Below are 21,116 nucleotides of genomic sequence, written 5' to 3'. Positions count from 1 at the left end.
AGGTCGATCAAATGGACCAATACGGCAAGGCCGTGATGATCCATTTGGCAAAGTAAATCCATTGGGTCTCCTTGTTGGTCTTCAGACAACGATTCTGATGGCTAAAGAACCAGGCGGGCAAAAAAGGAAAAAAAAAAAAAAACTGGAATAGGAAATGTATGTTGACGTAACAATGGATATTTTTAGGATATTTCACTTCACCAATTAGTTTAAGTAACAAAATAAAAACTACTAAAAATGATTTTTTTACACACTAATGTTGACGTAGAAGGAAAGAGTCTCATTTACTTCGCGCCCCTCTCATTTACTTCGCGCCCCCCCCCACGGGGCGCGAACATTTTTCTTGTAAAACAAGGGGGGCCCAGCAAAAAAAGTTTGGGAACCACTGTGCTACAGGGTGTGGGGAGCCATGGACCCGTCCTCCTGGGCATGAAGCAGGTATGGAGGAGATCCAGGCTCCAGACATTCAGAGGCCCTCAGAGCCAAGGGCCACCAATGCACTGATGTCTGAGGGCGTCTGCCACTGGCAGGGGAAGTGGTGGGGGAGATAGGCCTCCATACCTTGGAGGGCCTGAGATGTCCCCAGAGAGGTGGCGTCTGATACCCAACCTGACATATAGACACAGACATACAGACACACACAGATGCAAACATCCATTCCCACCCTCATGCTCTCATATGCACTTACTCCACACTCACCCAACGTGGAGACAGACATAAATAGACACTGTACACACAATCACACTCCCCAAGCGTACTCTAAGAACCAGTTCTAGGTACCCTTGCCCCTGGAGGGGGAAAAGGCACCCAGACCCAGGTGGTGTTACCCTTTTCCCTGGCGTGGGGAGATGCAGACCGCCCTGACTCCGCAGCAGCAGGGAGGCCCCACATTCCAGACCCCAATCGGACGGCCAACTCCTCCTCCTAATAAGTGCAAAGTCATCCAACACACCAAAACTGGAGCAAAAAACAAACAAACAGCGTAATCAAGACATGGATTCCACTGGACCCCCGAAGGTGAGCTGTGGTATCTGCACCAAGATCTTTTAAGTTGTGAGGTGGGGGCCTCCGTGGATGAGACTTGCTTGTCCAGCACATCCCACAGATGCTCGAGATGGGATCTGGGGAATTTGGAGCCCAAGCCAACACCTCAAGCTTGTTGTTGTTGTGCTTCTCAAACAATTCATGAACTGTTTTTGCTTTGTGGCAGGGTACGTTTTCTGCTGAAAGAGGCAACGGCCATCAGGGAATACCATTTCCATGAAAACGTCTACATGGCAACAATGCTTAGGTAGATGCTCGTGCCACTCCCAAGGTTTGCCCAAAGCATCACATTGCCTCTGCCAGCTTCTTCTCATAGTGCATTCTTGTGCGAGGTGTTCCTGAGGTAAGTGACGCAACCCAGCTATTCCTGCGATGCCAAAGAAAATGTGATTCATCAGATCACCTTCTTCCATTGCTCCATAGTTCAGTCCTGATGCTCACGTCTCCTTCGTTGGTGCTTTAGGCGATGGACATGGGTTACCATGGGCACCCTGACTGCTCTCTGGCTATGCAGCCCCAAACGCAACAAACTGTGTAACGCTATGTATTCTGACACCTTTCTATCAGAACCAGCATTGACTTTTTTTGGTGGTTTGAGTAACAGTAGCTTACTGGTTGGATTGGTTGGATCAGACCACACAGGGCAGCCTTTACTACCTACCTGTGCCAACAAGCTGCTCATGACTCTGTCACTTGTTCATCACTGTTCCTTCCTTGGACCACTTTTGATAAAGACTGATAGTGATCAGTCTTGGTGCACCAGATCTTGGTGCAGATACCACAGCTCACCTTCGGGGGTCCAGTGGAATCCATGTCTTGATTACGCTGTTTGTTTGTTTTTTGCTCCAGTTTTGGTGTGTTGGATGACTTTGCCCTTATTAGGAGGAGGAGTTGGCCGTCCGATTGGGGTCTGGAATGTGGGGCCTCCCTGCTGCTGCGGAGTCAGGGCGGTCTGCATCTCCCCACGCCAGGGAAAAGGGTAACACCACCTGGGTCTGGGTGCCTTTTCCCCCTCCAGGGGCAAGGGTACCTAGAACTGGTTCTTAGAGTACGCTTGGGGAGTGTGATTGTGTGTACAGTGTCTATTTATGTCTGTCTCCACGTTGGGTGAGTCCCATTGTACAGTGGTACAATGGGACTGTCCCACAAAAGCTGCAGTTTTGGAGGTAGTCTGACTCAGTCGTTTAGCTTGCCCATTTTTCATGCTTCTAATACATCACATTTTTTGCCTACCCCATATTAGGGTGGCTGTAGCTCAGGAGGTAGAACAGGTCAGCTGCTGATCGGATGGTTGGTGGTTGATTCCTGGCTGCCCGGTTTGCATAGCCTGACTTGCTCTCTGATGCATCCATCAGAGTATGAATGATAGTTAGAAAGCATAGATAACAGTGCTTGTGTGGGAGAGTAGAAAAGTACTGTATAAGAATCAGTCCATTTACCATTATTATTTAACACGCTTGTGTTAAAATGTTATGCCTGATTGGTGTATGTCTTCAATGTATGTATTTTACTTTAATCACAAATTAGAAGAAACTTCTCATCTATTTCAAATCCCACAACAGTTTTGGCACCAACACAGAACATCTGGATGCGGTCTCATGGCGTCTATTCCACATAGTACAGGACTTTAATTGAGGTTGATCACGCGATCATTCATGTTGAAAAATGACTGGTATAGTGCTTTAAAATATTATCCCAGCAGGTCCTGACCATATGCCAGTGATAAGATGAGATATCCATACTCACCACATCCAACCTTTCATTTAATTCAGTTCTTTGGAATAACCATATATATAGTATAGATAGTAGCTATTATAGATAATAAACTCTTAATACATTGACTGCAGATTGACCATGATATACATTTATTCATATCTAGATAGCTGCATTATTTATATGTCATTAGTGTCATAATAAAAAGCTAACAAAAGGCTTCTAAAAAGGGAACCAAGCCTGCGTGCTTGACTGAGGTAACCGCGTACACTGGCGGCACCACATGGCAGTGAGGGAACTGAACCTGAATGCTGACAGGTAATGTGAGGAGAGGAGATTCCTTTTTCCTCATGTGTCCCTTTACTGAGGAGTCTGATGGTCATTCCCGAGCACGGCTCTGACATGTTAGCCCCCTGCTACAGCTGAAACGATTGGTTCATTAGGTTTAAACCCCCAAATTTCATATTATTTAACATTATATAGGTATAGTAGCAATAATGCATTGAGAAGGACACTGCTGTGAGAGTATGTAGCTGCATACTAAACCATGTGACAGGCGCCGAGACTAATATTTATACATTTAAGTCACGGCTCCAGGTTCAACCCACCACTTCAATCTTAATGTTGTGTTATTGAACAGAACCCTTCAAACATTCAAAGAGCAGACGTAACATCATCTTTTACATTTGTTTCCGCCCTAAATCGTGGAGTCATATTTGATTCAACTCTGAAAGCTAACAGATCGATCACACAGCTAAACTGAGTTTCATACATCTCTGTATCGTGTCCAAAATCACATCGGTTGGGAGTCTTTGTGCTTCAGGCTTGCAGAATCTTTCCAGTCTTCAGCCACTTTAGAAAACTACAGCATGAGTAATAACATCAAAAACAGGCAGAGAATGTAACTTCCTCATCACCTCACTACACTGGTATTACGATAAATCTAAATCCATAATGTTTCTCTACAAACTGTTGACTGTTCTCGATCCAGAATTCATGCTCTGCTTCTCCTTATTTTCTGTCATGTATTTATTGTGGGTAATCTTCAGGACCAGGGCTAAGTTTCAAATAACGAGGTCAGTTTTTTCTACTCTTGGGTCTGTATGGTGTCAGAGCCAAGAGGTTGTTCACTGTTCAAACCTGTTTCTGATGGACAGAAGCTCAGAACAGCCAACATGAAGAGACTGGGAGCTAAAACAGCTGAACCAAGGACTGCTAATCAACAATCGCTAATATACAAAAATATTTTGAACAATCAACACATTTTTAATGTGGGCTTTGAAAAGTGGACATAAATGCATTTGCTTTATTAAAATGATATAAAAGTGAGAGGTTTAGTGTCATCGATTTTGCAGTTTTTAGGCTCATCATTAATCATTTTATTTCAGCCTTGATAATCAAAGGGTTAAAGTGGATCATCGCTGAAGTGGGAGAACAGCAGTGGACGGAGAGGAAAACATTTGTTAACATGGTCAGTCCAGCTTTGAGGCATTTTAGTTTCACGTTATTAAGCAGACTAGTGGGTGTCCGACTCGGAGCGACATTCTCCTTCCCGATGTTTTCAGTTAAAAAGTTATCGGAAAATGACAGAGGTCAGCTTGTGCTGTGGTCTAAGAAAGGGCTACACTCAGCAATTTATCATGCTCTCACTTTATGCACTCTCTCAGAAGCTCATACATTTAAAACAAACAAAAAAAGCTTAAAGAGGTTTATTAATGAATCGAAACACACACAGTCATCACTGTTTAATCAACGTATGTACAAAGTGCAAAGATTGATGTGAGAGTACAACATTTAAAAAGAGAGAAAAAGGTTTGCAGAAAGTTTAAAAACAAGATTTAACAACTAAACACATACACGACTGCCTTCATAAAGAATCACAAAGCTAAACTAATTCAGAATATTTTCAATCAGGTTTGACGTCTGAACGAGATCACCGGACAGCTGCTGCTCTGCAGCACTGTGTGGGAGAAAATCACTCCGAGCTAAAAGCAAAGCCGTGAGAGCCGCGGCCCGCGGACGTCCTCCGTTGCAGCTGCTTTACTCGTTCTCAAACTTGCTGTATGGGTGGTCCGTGTCGCCCATCAGACCTGCACACACAACGTGGAGACAAAATGAAAACAGACAAAGTCATGCTGGGTCAAATTCTGCTCCACATTTTCCAGAGATGCCTTGGAGGAAGCATCAGTCTGAGGACAAACTGGGAAATCCATCCCGGATATTCTGTTCACGCTGATGTTTCATTAACAATGAATGCAGTATGACAGCATGTGCTGCTAAACCGCCATCAGCAAGTTTTTCATACACACGATCAATGGAATTATTTATTTCTATGGGCAATGAAAACAACTGCCCACCTTATCAATTTTGTAACCGTTCCTATGGACTTTTATTAACTGCATATTACTGTGTGCCATGTCACTGGCAGACATCTTTGCTGATGTCTGTGGTTGTTCTGAATCGGTTTTCTCCTCCATATCTTTGCCGTTTAGAAGGATGTCTGTACTTTGTTTTATGATAACATTAATTAACTATGTTGTGTTCACTAAGCCATGAGGAGCAGACTGGTAGCTAATAGGCACCAACATAACAGAAGAGTGAGCAGCTTGGAGGCATTTCTTCACATGTTTGCAGTCGTTTTTGTTTGAAGCAAACGTTGATGAAATGATTTGACTGGAAAGTTCAGAGGATTCTCTCCCGCTCAGCTTCCCAATATCCCTCATGTTTGGTCCTGGCCTTTTTGTTGTCGTGATAACATGTTTTGGTGGAACTTTACATGAGAAATGCAGCAGGTGAAAGGAGAAACTAGCACGAGCATTAATAACCGCAGAGTGCAATGAAGGCTCACCTAAATAAGCCCAGTGCAAATAAACAGGCTCGCTAATAAAGTCATTTTCTTGCTTTATTTATCTCCGTCCTGGTCTTATTAATTATTTGACTCAAGTGCAGGTTACAGCATATTTCCAGATGCATTTCTTTCTTACCTTTGGTTTAGTTTGAAAATAAACGTTTCAGTCAGGCCTGCTGTCGACTTGCACACAAACAAATGATTCCAAGGCTGACTGAAGAAAACAGTGTATTTATTCAACAATGGCTTCTGAGGAGCACGTGGAATAAGTTGGATCAATGCACCTCTAACCTTGATGAAGGCCACAAGCTGAAACACAGAGGTTAAACTATAAAGTTGTTCTTCATACTCCAAGTGTTACTGAGGTTTGAACCTGCACAGTTCTCCTGCAGAGCCTGAACTTTCCACGTCCACGGATCAATACACATTAAAAGGGACACTCTCGCTGCCACTAAGAAACTGATTAATCAATGGCAGTTAGTGAACAAATAGCAAACACTGAATGCGTAAAGCATTTCCAACTATTTCAATATAGGAGGAGCCTTCTCCTGCAGAACGATGCTGTCCTCATGTTTAAGCGCATTATGGCCACCGTTGCTGCATTTTGGGTTGATAATGTAACCTGGCAGCACTCCACTGCTGCTGTTTGAAATTTTTTCTTTACATAAGATTCTGATAATAATGGCAATATAATAAGCATGGTGTGTCTTCATAGTCGATGCTCGTTTTAAGCGTGAAAAGTTGATTTCATTCATGATTAAAATGGATTATAGGTTACACGGGCTATTCTCACATTCTACAGCCCTCTAATTACTGGACTACATAAATGGCAAAGTAATGACTTTAGGTCCTAATCATGCTTTATTGCATTTCCACAGATTTAACAAAGTCAGTTTGCACCATCCTCCTGGTGTGAGCAGGTGAAGCAGGGTGTTTCCCCAGCAATGTTTCGCCAGACAGGATGTATAACCTCTTCAATGTGATCTGAGTTTAATCCTCAATGCTTAGACATCCTGATCAGCTGCCTGAACCTCCTCAGCTGGTTACATTCTCGAATGTCTAAAGGCTGAGTCGAGTCCTCCTGGAGACTAAGCTGATTCTGCCATTTGTATCCAACCTTCTGTTTGTCACTGCCCACAGCTCATGACCATAGGTGCAGCTGGGACGTAGACTCAATGTTGAAACTGAAGGCTCTTTTTACCAGAGCGTCCACTACAACACCAGTCTGCCAGACATTCTCACACTCTTCCAGTCGACGAGGGCTTTTTGAAGCAAACTGTGCAGTGATACAGGATTCATTTCAGACTTGAACCAAAATAAACCTCCAACTGTACAATAGTTAATGCTCATTCACAGTCATGCTGTAGAACTGTCTAGAAGTCTAGTGTTCACAGTTTCGTATTATTGTAGAGTCTCTACCTCCCTTTATAAAACACCTTGAAGCAGCAGCTGCTCCCTAAAAATAAAACTTAACTAAATGCAGGCTATGACAGAGTGCTGGGGTTAAACTGCAAAAAGTGAAACGTGTAATTCAAATCTGTGCTGTCTTGCTGGGATATTTTCAACTGGTAATGACAAGAGATCATTTCCAGTTTTGCTGAATAACCTCCTGACCCACCCTCAGGGAATCTTCCGCTGTGTCTGATTTCAAGGAAATAAGAGGATGTGGATTGTAGTTGTAGAGAACCGACCAGACCAAATGTGAAAGGAGAGCAGTCTCTACTAAAGCCCCTGTGGAAGGAAACTAATGAGAGCTGCAGGCCTAAGAAACAGACCACCATCCATCACTCTGTCGTGCAGTCGTTACACTCAACCCACATAACCTGACATCTTACTACAGTGAACGGATGGACGGACACGACGCACTGACACTCGAGCTTCTCCCACATCTACGGAACGAACGAACGATTCTGTCTTTATCGAGCCGCTGACAGGCCAACCCTTACCGCCCACTTCCCTGCAGAGGGCAGAGCGATGGATTAGAATCAGTGCATTGATTGGAAATAAATAGAAAGCAGTGCTGTGTGATGTTGATACTTCTTCTATACTTTGCTGCAGCGCACACTCGTAGTTTGCTCATGACTCATTTATTTTTAGAATATTTCCTGTTTCACTGACAGCAAAAATGCTCTGATTAAGTTAAAGCATGTGGCAACAAATGCGAGGTAGTGATCAGGTTTTAAAGTTGGACTATTTTTGTACCTTCAGCTGCTTAAAAACAGATTTTATTGCATAAACATTTCAGTCACAACTCTGAGCACTGGAGAGTGGTTGTCATATTTTTCCATGCCTAGCAGGGACCGCTACTTTAACTGCACACAAACACGGAGATTAAATTAGCTCCACAAAAAATAGGATTTGCTTTTAGGTCATCTAAAACTCCTAGCTTTTAATTACAGCACAGCTCAGGCAGCCGTTTATTACACACAAACGTTTTGCTAACTAAACTGGCAAAGCTTCGTTTGAGTTCATGGATCATGAAAACATTCAAGCTTTTATTATTGCCACTCTTATTGATGACACCAGCAGCTTAGTCATTATTATGGTGCACTATTGTGTGTGGAGTGTTTCATATCTATTGTAACACAACTGAAAGACCAGCATTAATACTGAATATCAGTATAATAACGATGTTGTCCAGCTCAGGTTAGCCCATGTTAACTGGTGAAGTGGTGAGCTAAACAAATTATTATGGCAGCGAGGAGAAATGCCACATTCCTGGGATTTTTGTAGGCTCTTCAAGTGAGGGATGGTCTCATGTTACATTTTGTACAGCCGTTAGCGATAGAAAAAAGGTGTTTATTTAATAAATAGGAGATAAGTAAAAGATACTGACAGCTCCCCCAGCCTCCTAGCCTATGCACCTATGGCATCAATTTGAAAACCCTACGTCGCCTAGTTCATGTACACCTACAGTGTAGGTTGCTTGGGGACGAAGCATATTCTGTTGAATAATGTATCAGTGGCCCAGGGTGTGGAAATCAAAGTCACTGACACTGAAAAACTCTTTAAATAGTTAAGCATGCATCAGAGACACTGCTGACACACACAGAACAGAGAACACAGAGCTGGCTACTCTGTGTTAGACCTACTGGTCACCTCACCTTCAGTGTACATCAGAGAGGGCTGGAAACAAACACTATGATCAAAGAGGATGAGCTAAAGTCCATATGCAAAGTCTATACGCACCATACTTCCTCCTGATCTCATCGTGGCGTGCCATTCTCTCCACTTTCCTGTAAAAAAAAAAAAAAAAAGTAGAGGAAGTTAGTCAACAGGTCAGGAAGTATTCACTCTGTTAGTGCCAAATACACTCCAGAGAAAGACAACACTCTCAAGGTAGAGAGCCATCATTCAACTCTAACTGGGCCTCCATCATATTTGGATACAGCCAAGTATCCAAACTTTAATGAAACAACATGGAAATAAATGACTGCAACACAGACGTCAGCTGTAATGAGACAATGGGACACCCAGTGAATCCTGAATACAACTCTGTGGGACAATTCTGAAATGCTACAGATGTCCTGCTCCCGACACCAAATCAACAGCTGGACTGAAGAACCTTTCCTGCTGCTTAAGAAGTCTTCACCCTCGTCCTAAGTTCTCTTTTTATCTGCTCTTCACATATTTGTCAGACATGTTTCTGACAAGCCCAAACCTACCTGGCCCTATGTGAAAATACCCCGTCTATGCACATCTATATTATATTTCGCTGGTTTATCTTTGTCTAATGCTCAAATTTGTTTGATGATCTAAAAATGTGTGAAAAATATGCAAAAACAAACAAGGCAAGGGACAAATACTTTTTGGCATTGTTGCAGAGGTGCATGTCAGAGTAAAGGTTTACGACAGTGTCAGTTGCACAGCGGCAGACATATGCACTCATCCCAGTCTATGTTTAGGGTTGAGCAACTGTGTTTTTTTGCTGGGCTGCAGTAGTCATAGATAAATGTGGTATTTGTTCAGTAACTCTGGACTGAGCTGCTGATGAAGCCGCACTGTTGTAAAAACTTTACACATGACTTGCAGGCAAAGTCTGGGAAAAGTTACCAAACTTTTTCATTAGATTCTGGAAACTTTTGGTGAGTCTGTGCAGTAAATTTAGGTTCTGGCTCTCTGCCTGTTTATTTAGATAATGACTGATTACCTGCTCACAGGCGTCACCAACAAGGCTGCTGAGCACTAAGGAGGCAACTCCGAGTTCAGGTGATGAATGCCATTTCTCCTCTGTGTGTTAGTAGCTATGAGTGTTTTTGGCTCTACTGTTGACTCCAATGAAAAACAGGTTTTACAGAGAACCATGGCTGAAATAGTGGCGATTCCAGAAGTTTCTGCAGCTTGTTATTTTAAAACAGCTGTATACATATGCACAAGTTTACAGAGCAAACCCATCAAGCACTTCTACTCGCCAAGAAACATTTAAGCTACACTGCACCACAACATTACAAACAGCCAGTCATGATATGTGGGCACTTATGCAACCATCAATACCTAATACTCCCAAATACTTATTATGCACGACATCGTTTAAACAACATTTCAATAAGCACAATAACATTCAGCTTACCAAGTAAGAAAAATGCATCAGTTTGCACTCCTGGCATAAAAATGTTCCTAAATTTTAGCTGACAGTGACTCACAGAGCAACAGGCCTGTGGTAAAGCTGCTCACTCAGCCTTTCTGAGGGGCAGGTTTTGTGTAGTGGAAGTCCAGAGGCCTCACTTCACTTCATCTCAGCTCAAAGACACTGGTGTGTGGCAGTCGCTGCTTTATTGCTATGTACTGATCTGTGAGCAATCAGGTGGGTTAAGATGTGTCTGCCATCCGTCCCCCTAAGCCACGCCGATGGCCTGTGTGCATCGCACTGACACGTTCACATTCCCTCCACATAAATATGGCTGCATTCAACATGTTGGAGGGAAGACGGAAAAAAAGGGAAAGTTGAAAGAACGTGAACGTGAGTACTGAGCTTGGCTCACTACACAGACTAAAGGTTTTGAAGGTGCTCGACTTCTCCATCATCACAATACCACTCATAATTTATGAAAATGGGATACTACAAGCAGGGTCAGGGAGTAACGGAGTACATGTACCGCCGTTACATATTTAAAATACAAAATATGAGTAACTGTATTCCGTTACAGTTACCGTTTAAAAAGGTGGTATTCAGAATACAGTTACTTTGCTGAAATAAATGGATTACACAGCAATCTTTTCCTGTTTCATATGTTCGCCTATGTCCTCTCTATTTTTGGTAATTCCACGCCGGTGGAAACCCAAACAAAACACGCATTAAGAGGCTCAAACGCCCATGTCTCAATCTCGCGTCTCATAATGACGTGAAGAAATTATTTTTTTAAATTATTTAATATGAAGGCAATAGGCAGAGTGTTACAGGCATCGCCCTAAAGCATGTAGCCTGATGGGCAGTGTAGTCCGTGCTGCAGGGAGAATGGACTGCCATACATGTTATGTGTCTGTGAGCGAGGGAGGGAGAGAAAGGAGAAAAGTACGAGCTGTCATCGAGCAGAAACGGGAGCTGGAAGCATGTAAATATAATAATAACCACTGCAGCCAAAAAGAGAGCCTGACGAGCCCAGCTGTAAGTAAGCTGTTAAGACTCGACTGTACGCTGTGTTCCTGTTTTCCTCTGAAACAATAAGCTCCGTTGCAGCAGCCTTTCAACGCCTCTCTCCATCTCTTGCTAGCAAAGTTGACCCAGACAACAAAGTAAAGCTAGTTTTCAGCTACGAGCCGACACGAACCCGACGTATCAGCCAGAGGTCCCTTTACTACGGTTCGGAGCCGCGGACCTGTTTTATATACGAATAGTTTCTATATGAGATCGCTGCAAAAAGTGCAGCCTTACCTAATGTCCACCTACTGTTACTCATTTATATTAAGATTTAAACATCTAGCTGGTGTTGGTGTGGAGAGTAACCTTCAGTAATACTAATAAATCACACAGCAATAGTACATTCACGTAGTTGTAAAAAGCATGATAATATATTAAGTAATCCGAAGTATTCAGAATACTTTACTCTCATTGAGTAACGTAACGGAATACATTACAAAATACATTTTAGGGCATGTAATCTGTAATCTGTAGTGGAATACATTTAAAAGTAACCTTCCCAACTCAAGTTCAGTTAAAAGTTAAGGCTAAAAGAAACTTTCAGTTATTTGCGCAATCTAAGAAAAAAAAAAAAAATCTACTAATAAAAAGGGAACTACTTTAAATTCTTGACGCCTGAGAACTTCATAAATACAAAAGATAAGAAAATTTCAAGGCTGAAAAACACCTTCAGGCTGTGCTCAGACCTGCAACCAACTTCACTTTGCACCTGCTCCAAGTGTCACAAAGCCAAATTCTCTTTTGTTCTTTGAAACAATGTTTCTAGAACCATCTTTGAGCATCAGTATCATGCCATATCACAGCTTCAATACCCTGGATGTGTGATCAGTTTAGAAAACATGCATTTTGGCTATACTTAAAGAGTCATATTAACATGAGATTAAAACAAAATTCAAACTGAATACACGGCATAAAAAAAGCCTGTGTGTATGATTTTTTTCTCCAGCTGTTACCATGACTCAGCCAAGGAGCATGGACACAAATAATGGAGTAACAGCTGCGAATTTTGGCCCATATTCAGTCCATATTATCATCATAGATACATGAAACTGTATGTGTTACCCAAACATCATGTCAGTGGATTACAATGAACTTCTCACATAGTATTGTTGTGCATTAAGACTTGACACATTACAACACTTTGGCTTATTGACAAGCTAAACCAGATACAAGCCAACAGGAACAGATCCTGGCTGTTAGCCGACTTTAACATAAGCAGCCTGAGCAGCATGTTACATGGACATGCAGACTTCTTAAACAGCACTGAAACAAGAGGTTCAAGAGATACTTATTAAAATGATTTAATAATTTAGCATTTGATCAGATACAAAATTATAATTAAAATTCTTAGGTAGCTCTCCTGCTACATCAGCATGTGAAATATGAAATATATAGCTGCATGGGTCGAATCCCTGTAGAAAGAGCCGCCGACTCCCCGGCCCGCCTGGGCTCGGATGACGATGGCTGTGTGCTTCAAGCTGGCTCTCCGGAGGCCAAGCAGCACTGTCTACAGGCGCTAGTCTCTCTTAGGATGGGTCCAATCTATTCCGAATGTCCTGTTGACAACATGAACTGCATCTATGTAGGTCACTGCACTAACTCCAACTTCAGAGATTTGATCATGCTCACTGCAGGAAACCCTGACTCAATTCTGCAGCACGAGAGAGAAGAGCTCAGAGGTCGGATAATTCATTCTTTCTCAAACACACGAGGCGCACAGTGAGCCACGATGTGCCCAGCACGCCGAGCGTGATGATAAACCACAGTTACTGACCATCTTTCGGCTCGACTGCCCTGCTCACAAACATATCAGCCAGCTATCCTGGCACTGGAAGTAAAGGAACAGAACAAGAGGAGAAGGCTGAAACATTTATGGGGTGCAGGAAGAGGGAAGCCTTTCGGGTCTGCTGACTGCTGGATGATTCTGTTTCTTTGACTGTAGTACACAGGATGTAAACCAATCTATTTATGAGCACATTACCATGAAGCAGCTGCCCAGCTTTGACAATCCAATCGGTGTTCTGGGACGACAGCAGAGGAACCCGGAGCTTCTCCTTTGGGACGTGGACTTGCTGAGGCTGGATGGACACCAGTTGCTCGACTCCCAAACATACAATGAACTCTTTTGTTGGGGGATGATGAACTGTTCTGTTTTAGGACAATTATATCCAAGTCCTACTGGGATATGCTGAAAGGCAATGCCATCCACCACGCTGACAGAATAGGATTCGACTCGTAGGTGTGCGCTTGGTCTGAGATTTGAACCAAGTTCACTTGATATAAAATATATAACTGTTGTGATTAGCATCAAAAATGAAAGACTGTTCATTTCTTTAAAAGCGAGCAAGCCAACAAATTCAACAGAGGATCAAATAATTACTTGATGCAGCAATCTGGTGACTGAGAAAACACTGCAGCAGGGTAAAGGAAAACAAACAGTGACCTCTAAACATGTACCTGTAACTTCGTGAGTACGTGTGTAAATATTCTGTAAATAACGAGCAGTGTTTGATCCAGAGAGGAATGACACAGCAAAGATCGGTTTGGAGTTAAATGCAGAGAAAGAGGCTCCTGTGTTATTGAAATAAACACCGTTCTGACATTTCCAACCTGTGTAGACTAAGGTGTGAGTCTAGGTCTCACCGTTCTTCAGCGCGCTGTCTGATCTCCTCCCTCCTCTTGGCAGATCTCTCCTCTTCTCTGTCAAACCTTAAGAGTGAAGGAGACATGAAGGCAGCATCAGAATCGCTGCTCCTCGTGGAACCAGAAGATGACAAAAACACACTTTGGATGTGACAAATGACACGCAGCTACAAACTAACATTAGCTTTAGGGTTACTCTGATTGAAGTTCTATGCATCATTTATATAAGACTCATGAAATGTGTGCCTGAGTGCAGAGAGTGTTTTCTTTTTATGTTCCACAATGAAAATGCCAAATACAAAAGAAGGTTTAACATGCACAAAGTAAAATGCTTGGAGGCAACCCCAAAAAGAGTAAAACAAGACGAAAACATGACTGTAATTATATTAAATTAATATCTGTGTGCATAACAGTACTACATGTGAGCTTTCCCCAAGTTTTCAATCACATGATAGACAAGAACGAGATTCCTGCACCCACAGGACTGCAAGTGAGTGACAGGCCAGACTGTAGCGGACTGACTGACATTTCCCCCCCCCCTCCCTACAGGAACAACAGTGAGAGCATGAAAGGAGCTCTACTTTGATTAAAAAGCCAAAATAATGTTTGCAACAGCAACAATGAGTTGCACCTATACAGGACATGGGTGAAAACCACTAAAGCTTCCACATGAACCATGAAACAAAGTGTGGACTTTGTGGTTTGACAAAGAAACCCCCTCCGTCTTCACTTTGTAAAGACAGTGATAAGATGCAGTCTGAAGGTGAAGTAAATACCTGAGCACAGATAACATGACTAATCATTGAATGTTGACATTATCGTAGCATGTGAGCAACCTGGGCTCTTTAGCGCTAGCAGAAGCAGGGATCTTTCTGGTTTTCTTTCACTTGTTTCCTGTTTTTTCTGCCATTATAATGAGCACACAACTGTAAGGAAGTAACTGTGACATCTACTCCAAACTGTTCTGTGTAATCCATTTCAACACTACATGCTGTGTTTTCCTGGACACAGCTGTTGCTTTAACTCTGTAGCAGCCCGTGTGAGCCTGAGGTGAAAAGTGCTCCCATGTAGTGCTCTTTCATCCCGAAAAGCATTGGCCCACTAAGTGCTTTCATGCATCTGACACAGCTTTCTAAAACTCCTGTTACTCAGTTACCTCGGACTTGTAATGTTACCTTGAAGGGCGCTTCTTGCAGCAACAGCAGCAGCAACAGACGGCAATGGCGAGGAGAATGACTCCACACACCACAGCCATGGAGATGATCAGGGCTTCAAAGTTGACTGAAAAAAAAAGAGAATTTATTCATTTTTCACAAGAAGATATTCTCACTGGACCACGTGATAAAGGTAACTAGAAGCCATCACACGCTGCCACTGTAATGACAATGTGCTCTACATGCGTGTCAATGACACCACCTGCTGGCTTCTGCAAGTTATTGCACTGCAAACATGACAAACCACAAACAAGCCTCTCACTTTCCAGAGAAAAAGAGCACAAATGACTTAACCGTATGGAAACTGGTTTTGTTCTGCAGAGGGAGGGATCACGTGACCCCGAAACACTGCCAGAGTGGTGCCCACATTTTGCTGCATCTTCTCTTTTCCTTTTACAGGACAAACCACAGCATGCACGCATGCGCAGCTGTGGCCTAAAACTGCTCACGTTTCTGTGTCTGCTACTGGAGCTCTGTGTGGCATCTATCGGGGCTCTAATCTGAGCTGCTGTTAACCTGTGATTTCTGAGGCTGGTGACTCGGATGAATGGATCCCCAGCAGCAGAGGGGACTCTTGGTCTTCCTTTCCTGAGGCGTCCTCGTGTGAGACAGTTTCATCGTAGCACTTGTTGGTTTTTCCAACTGCACTCCAAGTCCTATTTAAAGTTTTAGCAAAGACTGACCAACCCTCAGCTCTTAATGTAATGTCGTTTCTCTTCCCTTAGGTTGGTACACAGCTGATAGCTGAGTTCTGCACAACACAACTGATGGTCCCAACCCCATTAAGAAGGCACGAAATTCCACAAATGAACCCTGACAGGCACACCTGTGAAGTGAAAACCATTTCAGGTGACTGCATCATGAAGCTCATTGACAGAAGGCCGAGGGTTTGTCAACAAAGCAAAGGGCGGCTACTTTACTTCCATACTTTGGACTGGTAGTGTATGTTCATACCTCAGTATTTTTCATGTTCAACTGTAAGTAAAAACCAGATGTGACATGTCACGTGTACTTTATTTACACCAGAGTGAACAGAGTTTCCTTCCATCTGAAAATGTACGTGACACAGAAGAGCTGCCAGCTGTCAACAGAAAGTAACTACCACCTACTCAAATGACAGCATGTGTCGACTCCATACACGAGGAATATTTACACATTATATTCAACAACATTTGCCTGATGTTAGTGCATCACATTTAAATGCTGTGCCAGTAGCCGGCCCTTTTGCACCCTTTTGGTTTTATAGCTGTTCCTGATTAGCAATAAAGTGTTTGCATTTACACAACTTTCTGTTTGCTACCAGTGAAGTTTGAACACTGACACACCTTACTGCTCCAGTAGGCTCCGTGTGACCGTATCAGTTCTCTTGTTATTTTTAAGACTGAGAAAATTAATAAGAGAATTAACAATGTTTTTGTTTCCTCATCTGTACTGAATATACATTTTCAGTAGAAACTGCACCAGCATTCAAAGGTTTTTGACACTTATGGGTTAGGCTCTAAAGACTAATTTCACCACTGAGAGTTATCAGCATTAACTCTGGTGAGGTGGAACATACGTCACCGAGGTGTCTGCACTACTGTGACTAAGAGCAGGGTCTCAGTCATATTTCCTGCATGGTGCTGCAGTTGACTGAAAATTTTATGGGTAATTAATACACATAACATAAGCCGGTTTTCACATATGATTTGTGTCAGTTGAATATCAGTTTTAACGTCTTATACAAACATTAGGATTGATTATACAGGTCACGTTAGCTCGGTTACTTCGCTGTGGAGTCCGTTTGGCAGTGTCAAGCTAAAGGTACTTTACTGTGTTAGGGAGAAAGAGAAAGATCATTTACTTGTTAAGTTAAAAGAACGGTGGTTTATTTCAGGGGCCAAACATTTGGCAGTAAAATAAGGCAACAACATTGCGCTTATAATTTATAATATTCCAGTTGAATCCTGCTACGCTTAAATTTACAGTTCACTTAGCTCTCACTGTAAATAGATCCCCTGGCGATAAGACAGGCAGTACATTTCTGTGCTACCTCTGTAGTGCTTTTATGCTCACTGAGCATGTCACCTTTGATTTAGAGCCAAACACTTCTGCAGGACTTTATGTAAATGTCTAGAGCCAGGACAGCCTGAGAAACCTACTGCTGTGAATCATCTGTGGTACAGCTTCAAGAAAGAGGTGCTGGGACACCCCTGATGACATATCAGGACAAATTCAGAAAGATATGTGGCAGAGGAGCCGGAGCACCAGCTGGGAGAGCGGGGCAAGAATAGGCGAGCCGTTCTGTGTAGCTGTGGGACCGACTGAAACATTTATAGAGGAATTTCCAGCACAAAATATAAAAACCACGCGGGGAATTACAATAATTAATATGCAGTGGGGAAAAAAAGAACTGCTCTGCTGAAAAGTAAAACATTGTTTTGATTTTATAAAACACTTTTTATTTAACTGGGCAGCGAGTTCCTGCTGATGCTGCTGGACACGGACGTACAAAGAGCCACGTGTATGTGCCTGGCTGAGCTAATCTATTTATCCACAATATTTGTAGTTAATGTTGTAGTCAGCAAAGCAGGACTGTGGCAGGTTCACTTCCTTTAGGTTAGAAAGTATAAAAAAAGTAGTAACTTAAAGTATGAGAAAAGGTCAACTGAAAATGAATCTAAAGCAAAAATAACTCCAGTCAGTGTGTGTGGGTTTGTTCTTCCTGGTTATGGAAAACATATGTTCCTAGGATTGGTGTGTCTGTTGCATATTATTGCTGCAAATGCTCCTGCCTGCCTACAGAGACAATGGATAACGTCTCTTGTGGAGTACAACTTTTTTTCTAAAGAAACAAGAGGGAGCAGAGGGAGCAGGTGGAGTGAAGCAAGAACGATGTGCTGGATCTTTAAATGCACCCACTACAACTGAAGTGACCTGAGAGGAACAGAAAGTGTTGGTGCTACTTTCACACCGCTGCATGCCTAATGATAAATCCCTCCCCTCAGACCCACCGACATATAGGAGGTCATTTTAGGTCGCACATCTGTGAATATAACAGGTTGCTGTTTTGGATGAAGAGCTTTTGTTTTGATGCTTTAATACCCTTTTAGCTACTTTTTCTTTTAACGCGTAGGTTGAAGAGTTACATTTCCAGCATACTGAACACCAAGTTCCTCAAATCATTTCCCCAATATGTATGTAACTTATTCTGTGTCAAATGAAACACAAATGCAAAAAGGAAACACCACATTTAACACCACAATAATAAGTCTGATGAACTTACGCCAGCACACTCCCCAGCGGGCCTGGGACAATGGGCATAGTTTAGCCGGAGGCAGCAACCAGGTCACTGGATACTCTGTGCAGTTGTTTGTGGTAAAGCACCAGAGACACTGCAACAGACAGACACATGTAAGGTATGATTCTGCTGAGCACAATAGTAAGGATGCACGAATGAAGAAGGCCACAGGAATGATTCTTAAAAATAAACAGTTAGCATTTTGCCACACATTTCATTTGTATTTATTCCTACATGTGGGTGTTAAACGAGACTAAAAACTCGTCATTAGATCTCACCGCACTAAACGTGGAATCTATGACATTAAAGTCATGAACAGGGTTTAGTTTATTTACAGCATAGCGTTAATGTTTTACCTGTGCTGATTACATTTATGCTTCAAGTTTCATAAAAGTGACATCATTTTGTGGACGTGTCCTTGTTGAACAAATAAGTACCATAAACTATTTATTCGTTTATTATCTGCAGTTTGTTTTTTCTGTCCAGATACTGCAATCCTCTTCAGGATGTGAACAACATCATTTCTGTAGCACTTGATATCAGCCAGATATTAGTTGACGTGGATATTTTGCTGTCCAAAAAAAACCTCAGAAACTCAGAAACTAAGCGATAATAGAACATTACTATACTCCTCAGGAAAGTCTACCAGCAGACACAACCTACCTTACCACCTCCACAAAATCTTAAAAAAAAAATCTTTTCAGTCCTTCTTACACTGAAGGACTGAAAAGTCCATTTCTGTGCATCACTAAGTGGAAATTATATGTAAATGACAGTGTATTTAAAAACATAGGCTGGAGCCTATCCCAGTTACAATATGGTGAGAGGCGGGGTACACCCTAGACAGGTCGCCAGGCTGTTGCAGGGTGAACACAGAGAGAGAGACAACCGTTCACTCCACATTTACACATATGGACAATTTAGAATTACCAATTAAGCTAACCCCACCAACTGCATGTCTTTAAATGGGGGAGGAAGGCAGAGTATCCCGAGAGAACCCATGCAAACACAAAGAGAAAACTCCACACAGAAAGGCCCCGGCCAGGGGGTGGAATCAAACTCAGGACCTTCTTGCTGTGAGGTAACAGTGCTGTTCACCGTGCCACCATTGATTCCCAAGTTATGCTGTACCCTTAGCAGAAAAACAGCCCCAATGCATAATGCTGATTGGGGGAATAGAGGCAACCACGGTGGGTCGGGTGTCAAAGACGTCCATTTGGTTTCGTGTTTCTCTGAATCATTTACATGTTCACTGGCAAACTTAAGATGGGCCTGTACATGTGGACAGGCGTGCTTTACTTACACACACACACACACACACACACACACACACACACACACACACACACACACACACACAATGAGTTGAGATGTGGCGTATCTGTAATTAAGTGATAGATCTGCCAGATGGGAACACAACTCATATGTGTGAGCCAGAATTTTGGCTAATATGTCGAGGATCACTTTTGTTTTAATGACTTTTACACCAAGTTTGCCAACTTGGCTTAGATTAGTAAAATTGCTTTGTGTCAGTTATGTCTTTTAGTTAGAAAAGGGTACTGCATAAAGCTATCCATAAAGGACTACTAAATGAGGGGTGTGGTGCGGCATTAACCAGAAAATAAATAAGTCAGTATATTTCCCAAATTTTGATCTTCTACTGGAAAACATTCACCATTCTCCCATCCAAACCACTGTCACAGTAATGCACAGGATGGTGAGTTCTCCCAACTGTCCTCTCTCTTTTTCAGGGGGGATAATAAGGCCCAGTTTGGATTTTTGCTGCCGTCTATCTGAACTCAATGCTGCATTTCCTGGTAACAACAAAATGACCTTCAGAAAACTGACAGTGAGTGATTTCTGTTGATTTGTAAATGCAGCATGTGGGGTTTAACGCAGTAATCCACACTTAGTTTCTCTCATGCGGCCTGGCGAGAACACGGAATAATGTAGGACGCCAAATGCGAAGACGCAAACGAGGGATCATAAATCCAGCGTTTACAAGTTTGTTGCATTGAGCAAAGGTTTGGTAAGGTTTGGTTTATCGCGTACAAACGAACACAACCACTGCTGACAGCCTTACCTTGGCGTGTGGGACGCAGGTGTCACAGTTTTTATAGGAAGAGCAGGCTGAAAGACAGACAAACACACTAAATAAGTGCCGCGTTAAAAACAAGCAGAAAGCTGTGGTCGAAGTCACACTCAGTCGTGACGTATTTTAAATATTTTCCCAACTACTGAGCTGACATACTTGAACTGGCTTTAAAGGCACGTGCTGGATAAAAATAAGCTAGATGATTGTAAAAAAAAGTCACTGGGCAGATTTTTAAAACTCCACTTATACTTACGAGTTGGTGGCGCTTGAGTTGCTTGGCATTCCCCCTGGCTAACAAAGCTAACACAGAGGAAGGCGACGGCAAAAATCAACCAAGTGGACAGAGTATGTCCCAGTGCTCCAAACGAAGGCATAGCGAAACACACACGAAACAAAACAGCTGTGAGTCTTAACTGCGTGTAACAACGCAGAATATCAGCTAGTCCACAAACAAACGACTCCTGACAATCTCTGTTGTTTCCGTTTTGCCTTCAACCCGCTGCTGTTTCCTTGCTGTCTAGGGTTACCTTGTTTGGTGTAATCTAGACAGCCCGGGCGGGAGGAGTTAATGCTTTAATCTCACACACAAATACCCGCCCGTGTATTTACCAAGAAACGAAACTCTTGAACTCTTTCACTGT

The 21,116-nt window shown here is 42.6% G+C and overlaps 1 protein-coding gene across 1 annotated transcript; it reads right to left on the bottom strand.

The window, feature by feature from the left end:
* Positions 1-4,451: 4,451 nt before the first annotated feature.
* On the bottom strand, positions 4,452-21,006 carry LOC120735124 (pituitary tumor-transforming gene 1 protein-interacting protein). Its single transcript, XM_040034310.1, has 7 exons — positions 20,729-21,006; positions 20,464-20,510; positions 18,366-18,474; positions 15,062-15,167; positions 13,887-13,952; positions 8,795-8,841; positions 4,452-4,847 (listed from the first exon to the last, which is right to left on the bottom strand). The coding sequence occupies exons 1-7, from the start codon at positions 20,847-20,849 to the stop codon at positions 4,798-4,800; spliced, it is 546 nt and encodes a 181-aa protein (XP_039890244.1). The 5' UTR covers positions 20,850-21,006; the 3' UTR covers positions 4,452-4,797.
* Between the last annotated feature and the right edge of the window lie 110 nt (positions 21,007-21,116).

This window comes from Simochromis diagramma, unplaced genomic scaffold (assembly GCF_900408965.1).
Source record: "Simochromis diagramma unplaced genomic scaffold, fSimDia1.1 OVJJ01000747.1, whole genome shotgun sequence".
Taxonomy (NCBI): Eukaryota; Metazoa; Chordata; class Actinopteri; order Cichliformes; family Cichlidae; genus Simochromis; species Simochromis diagramma.
Note: the sequence above shows the minus strand (reverse complement) of the source record. Positions and strands in the feature narration are given on the sequence as shown.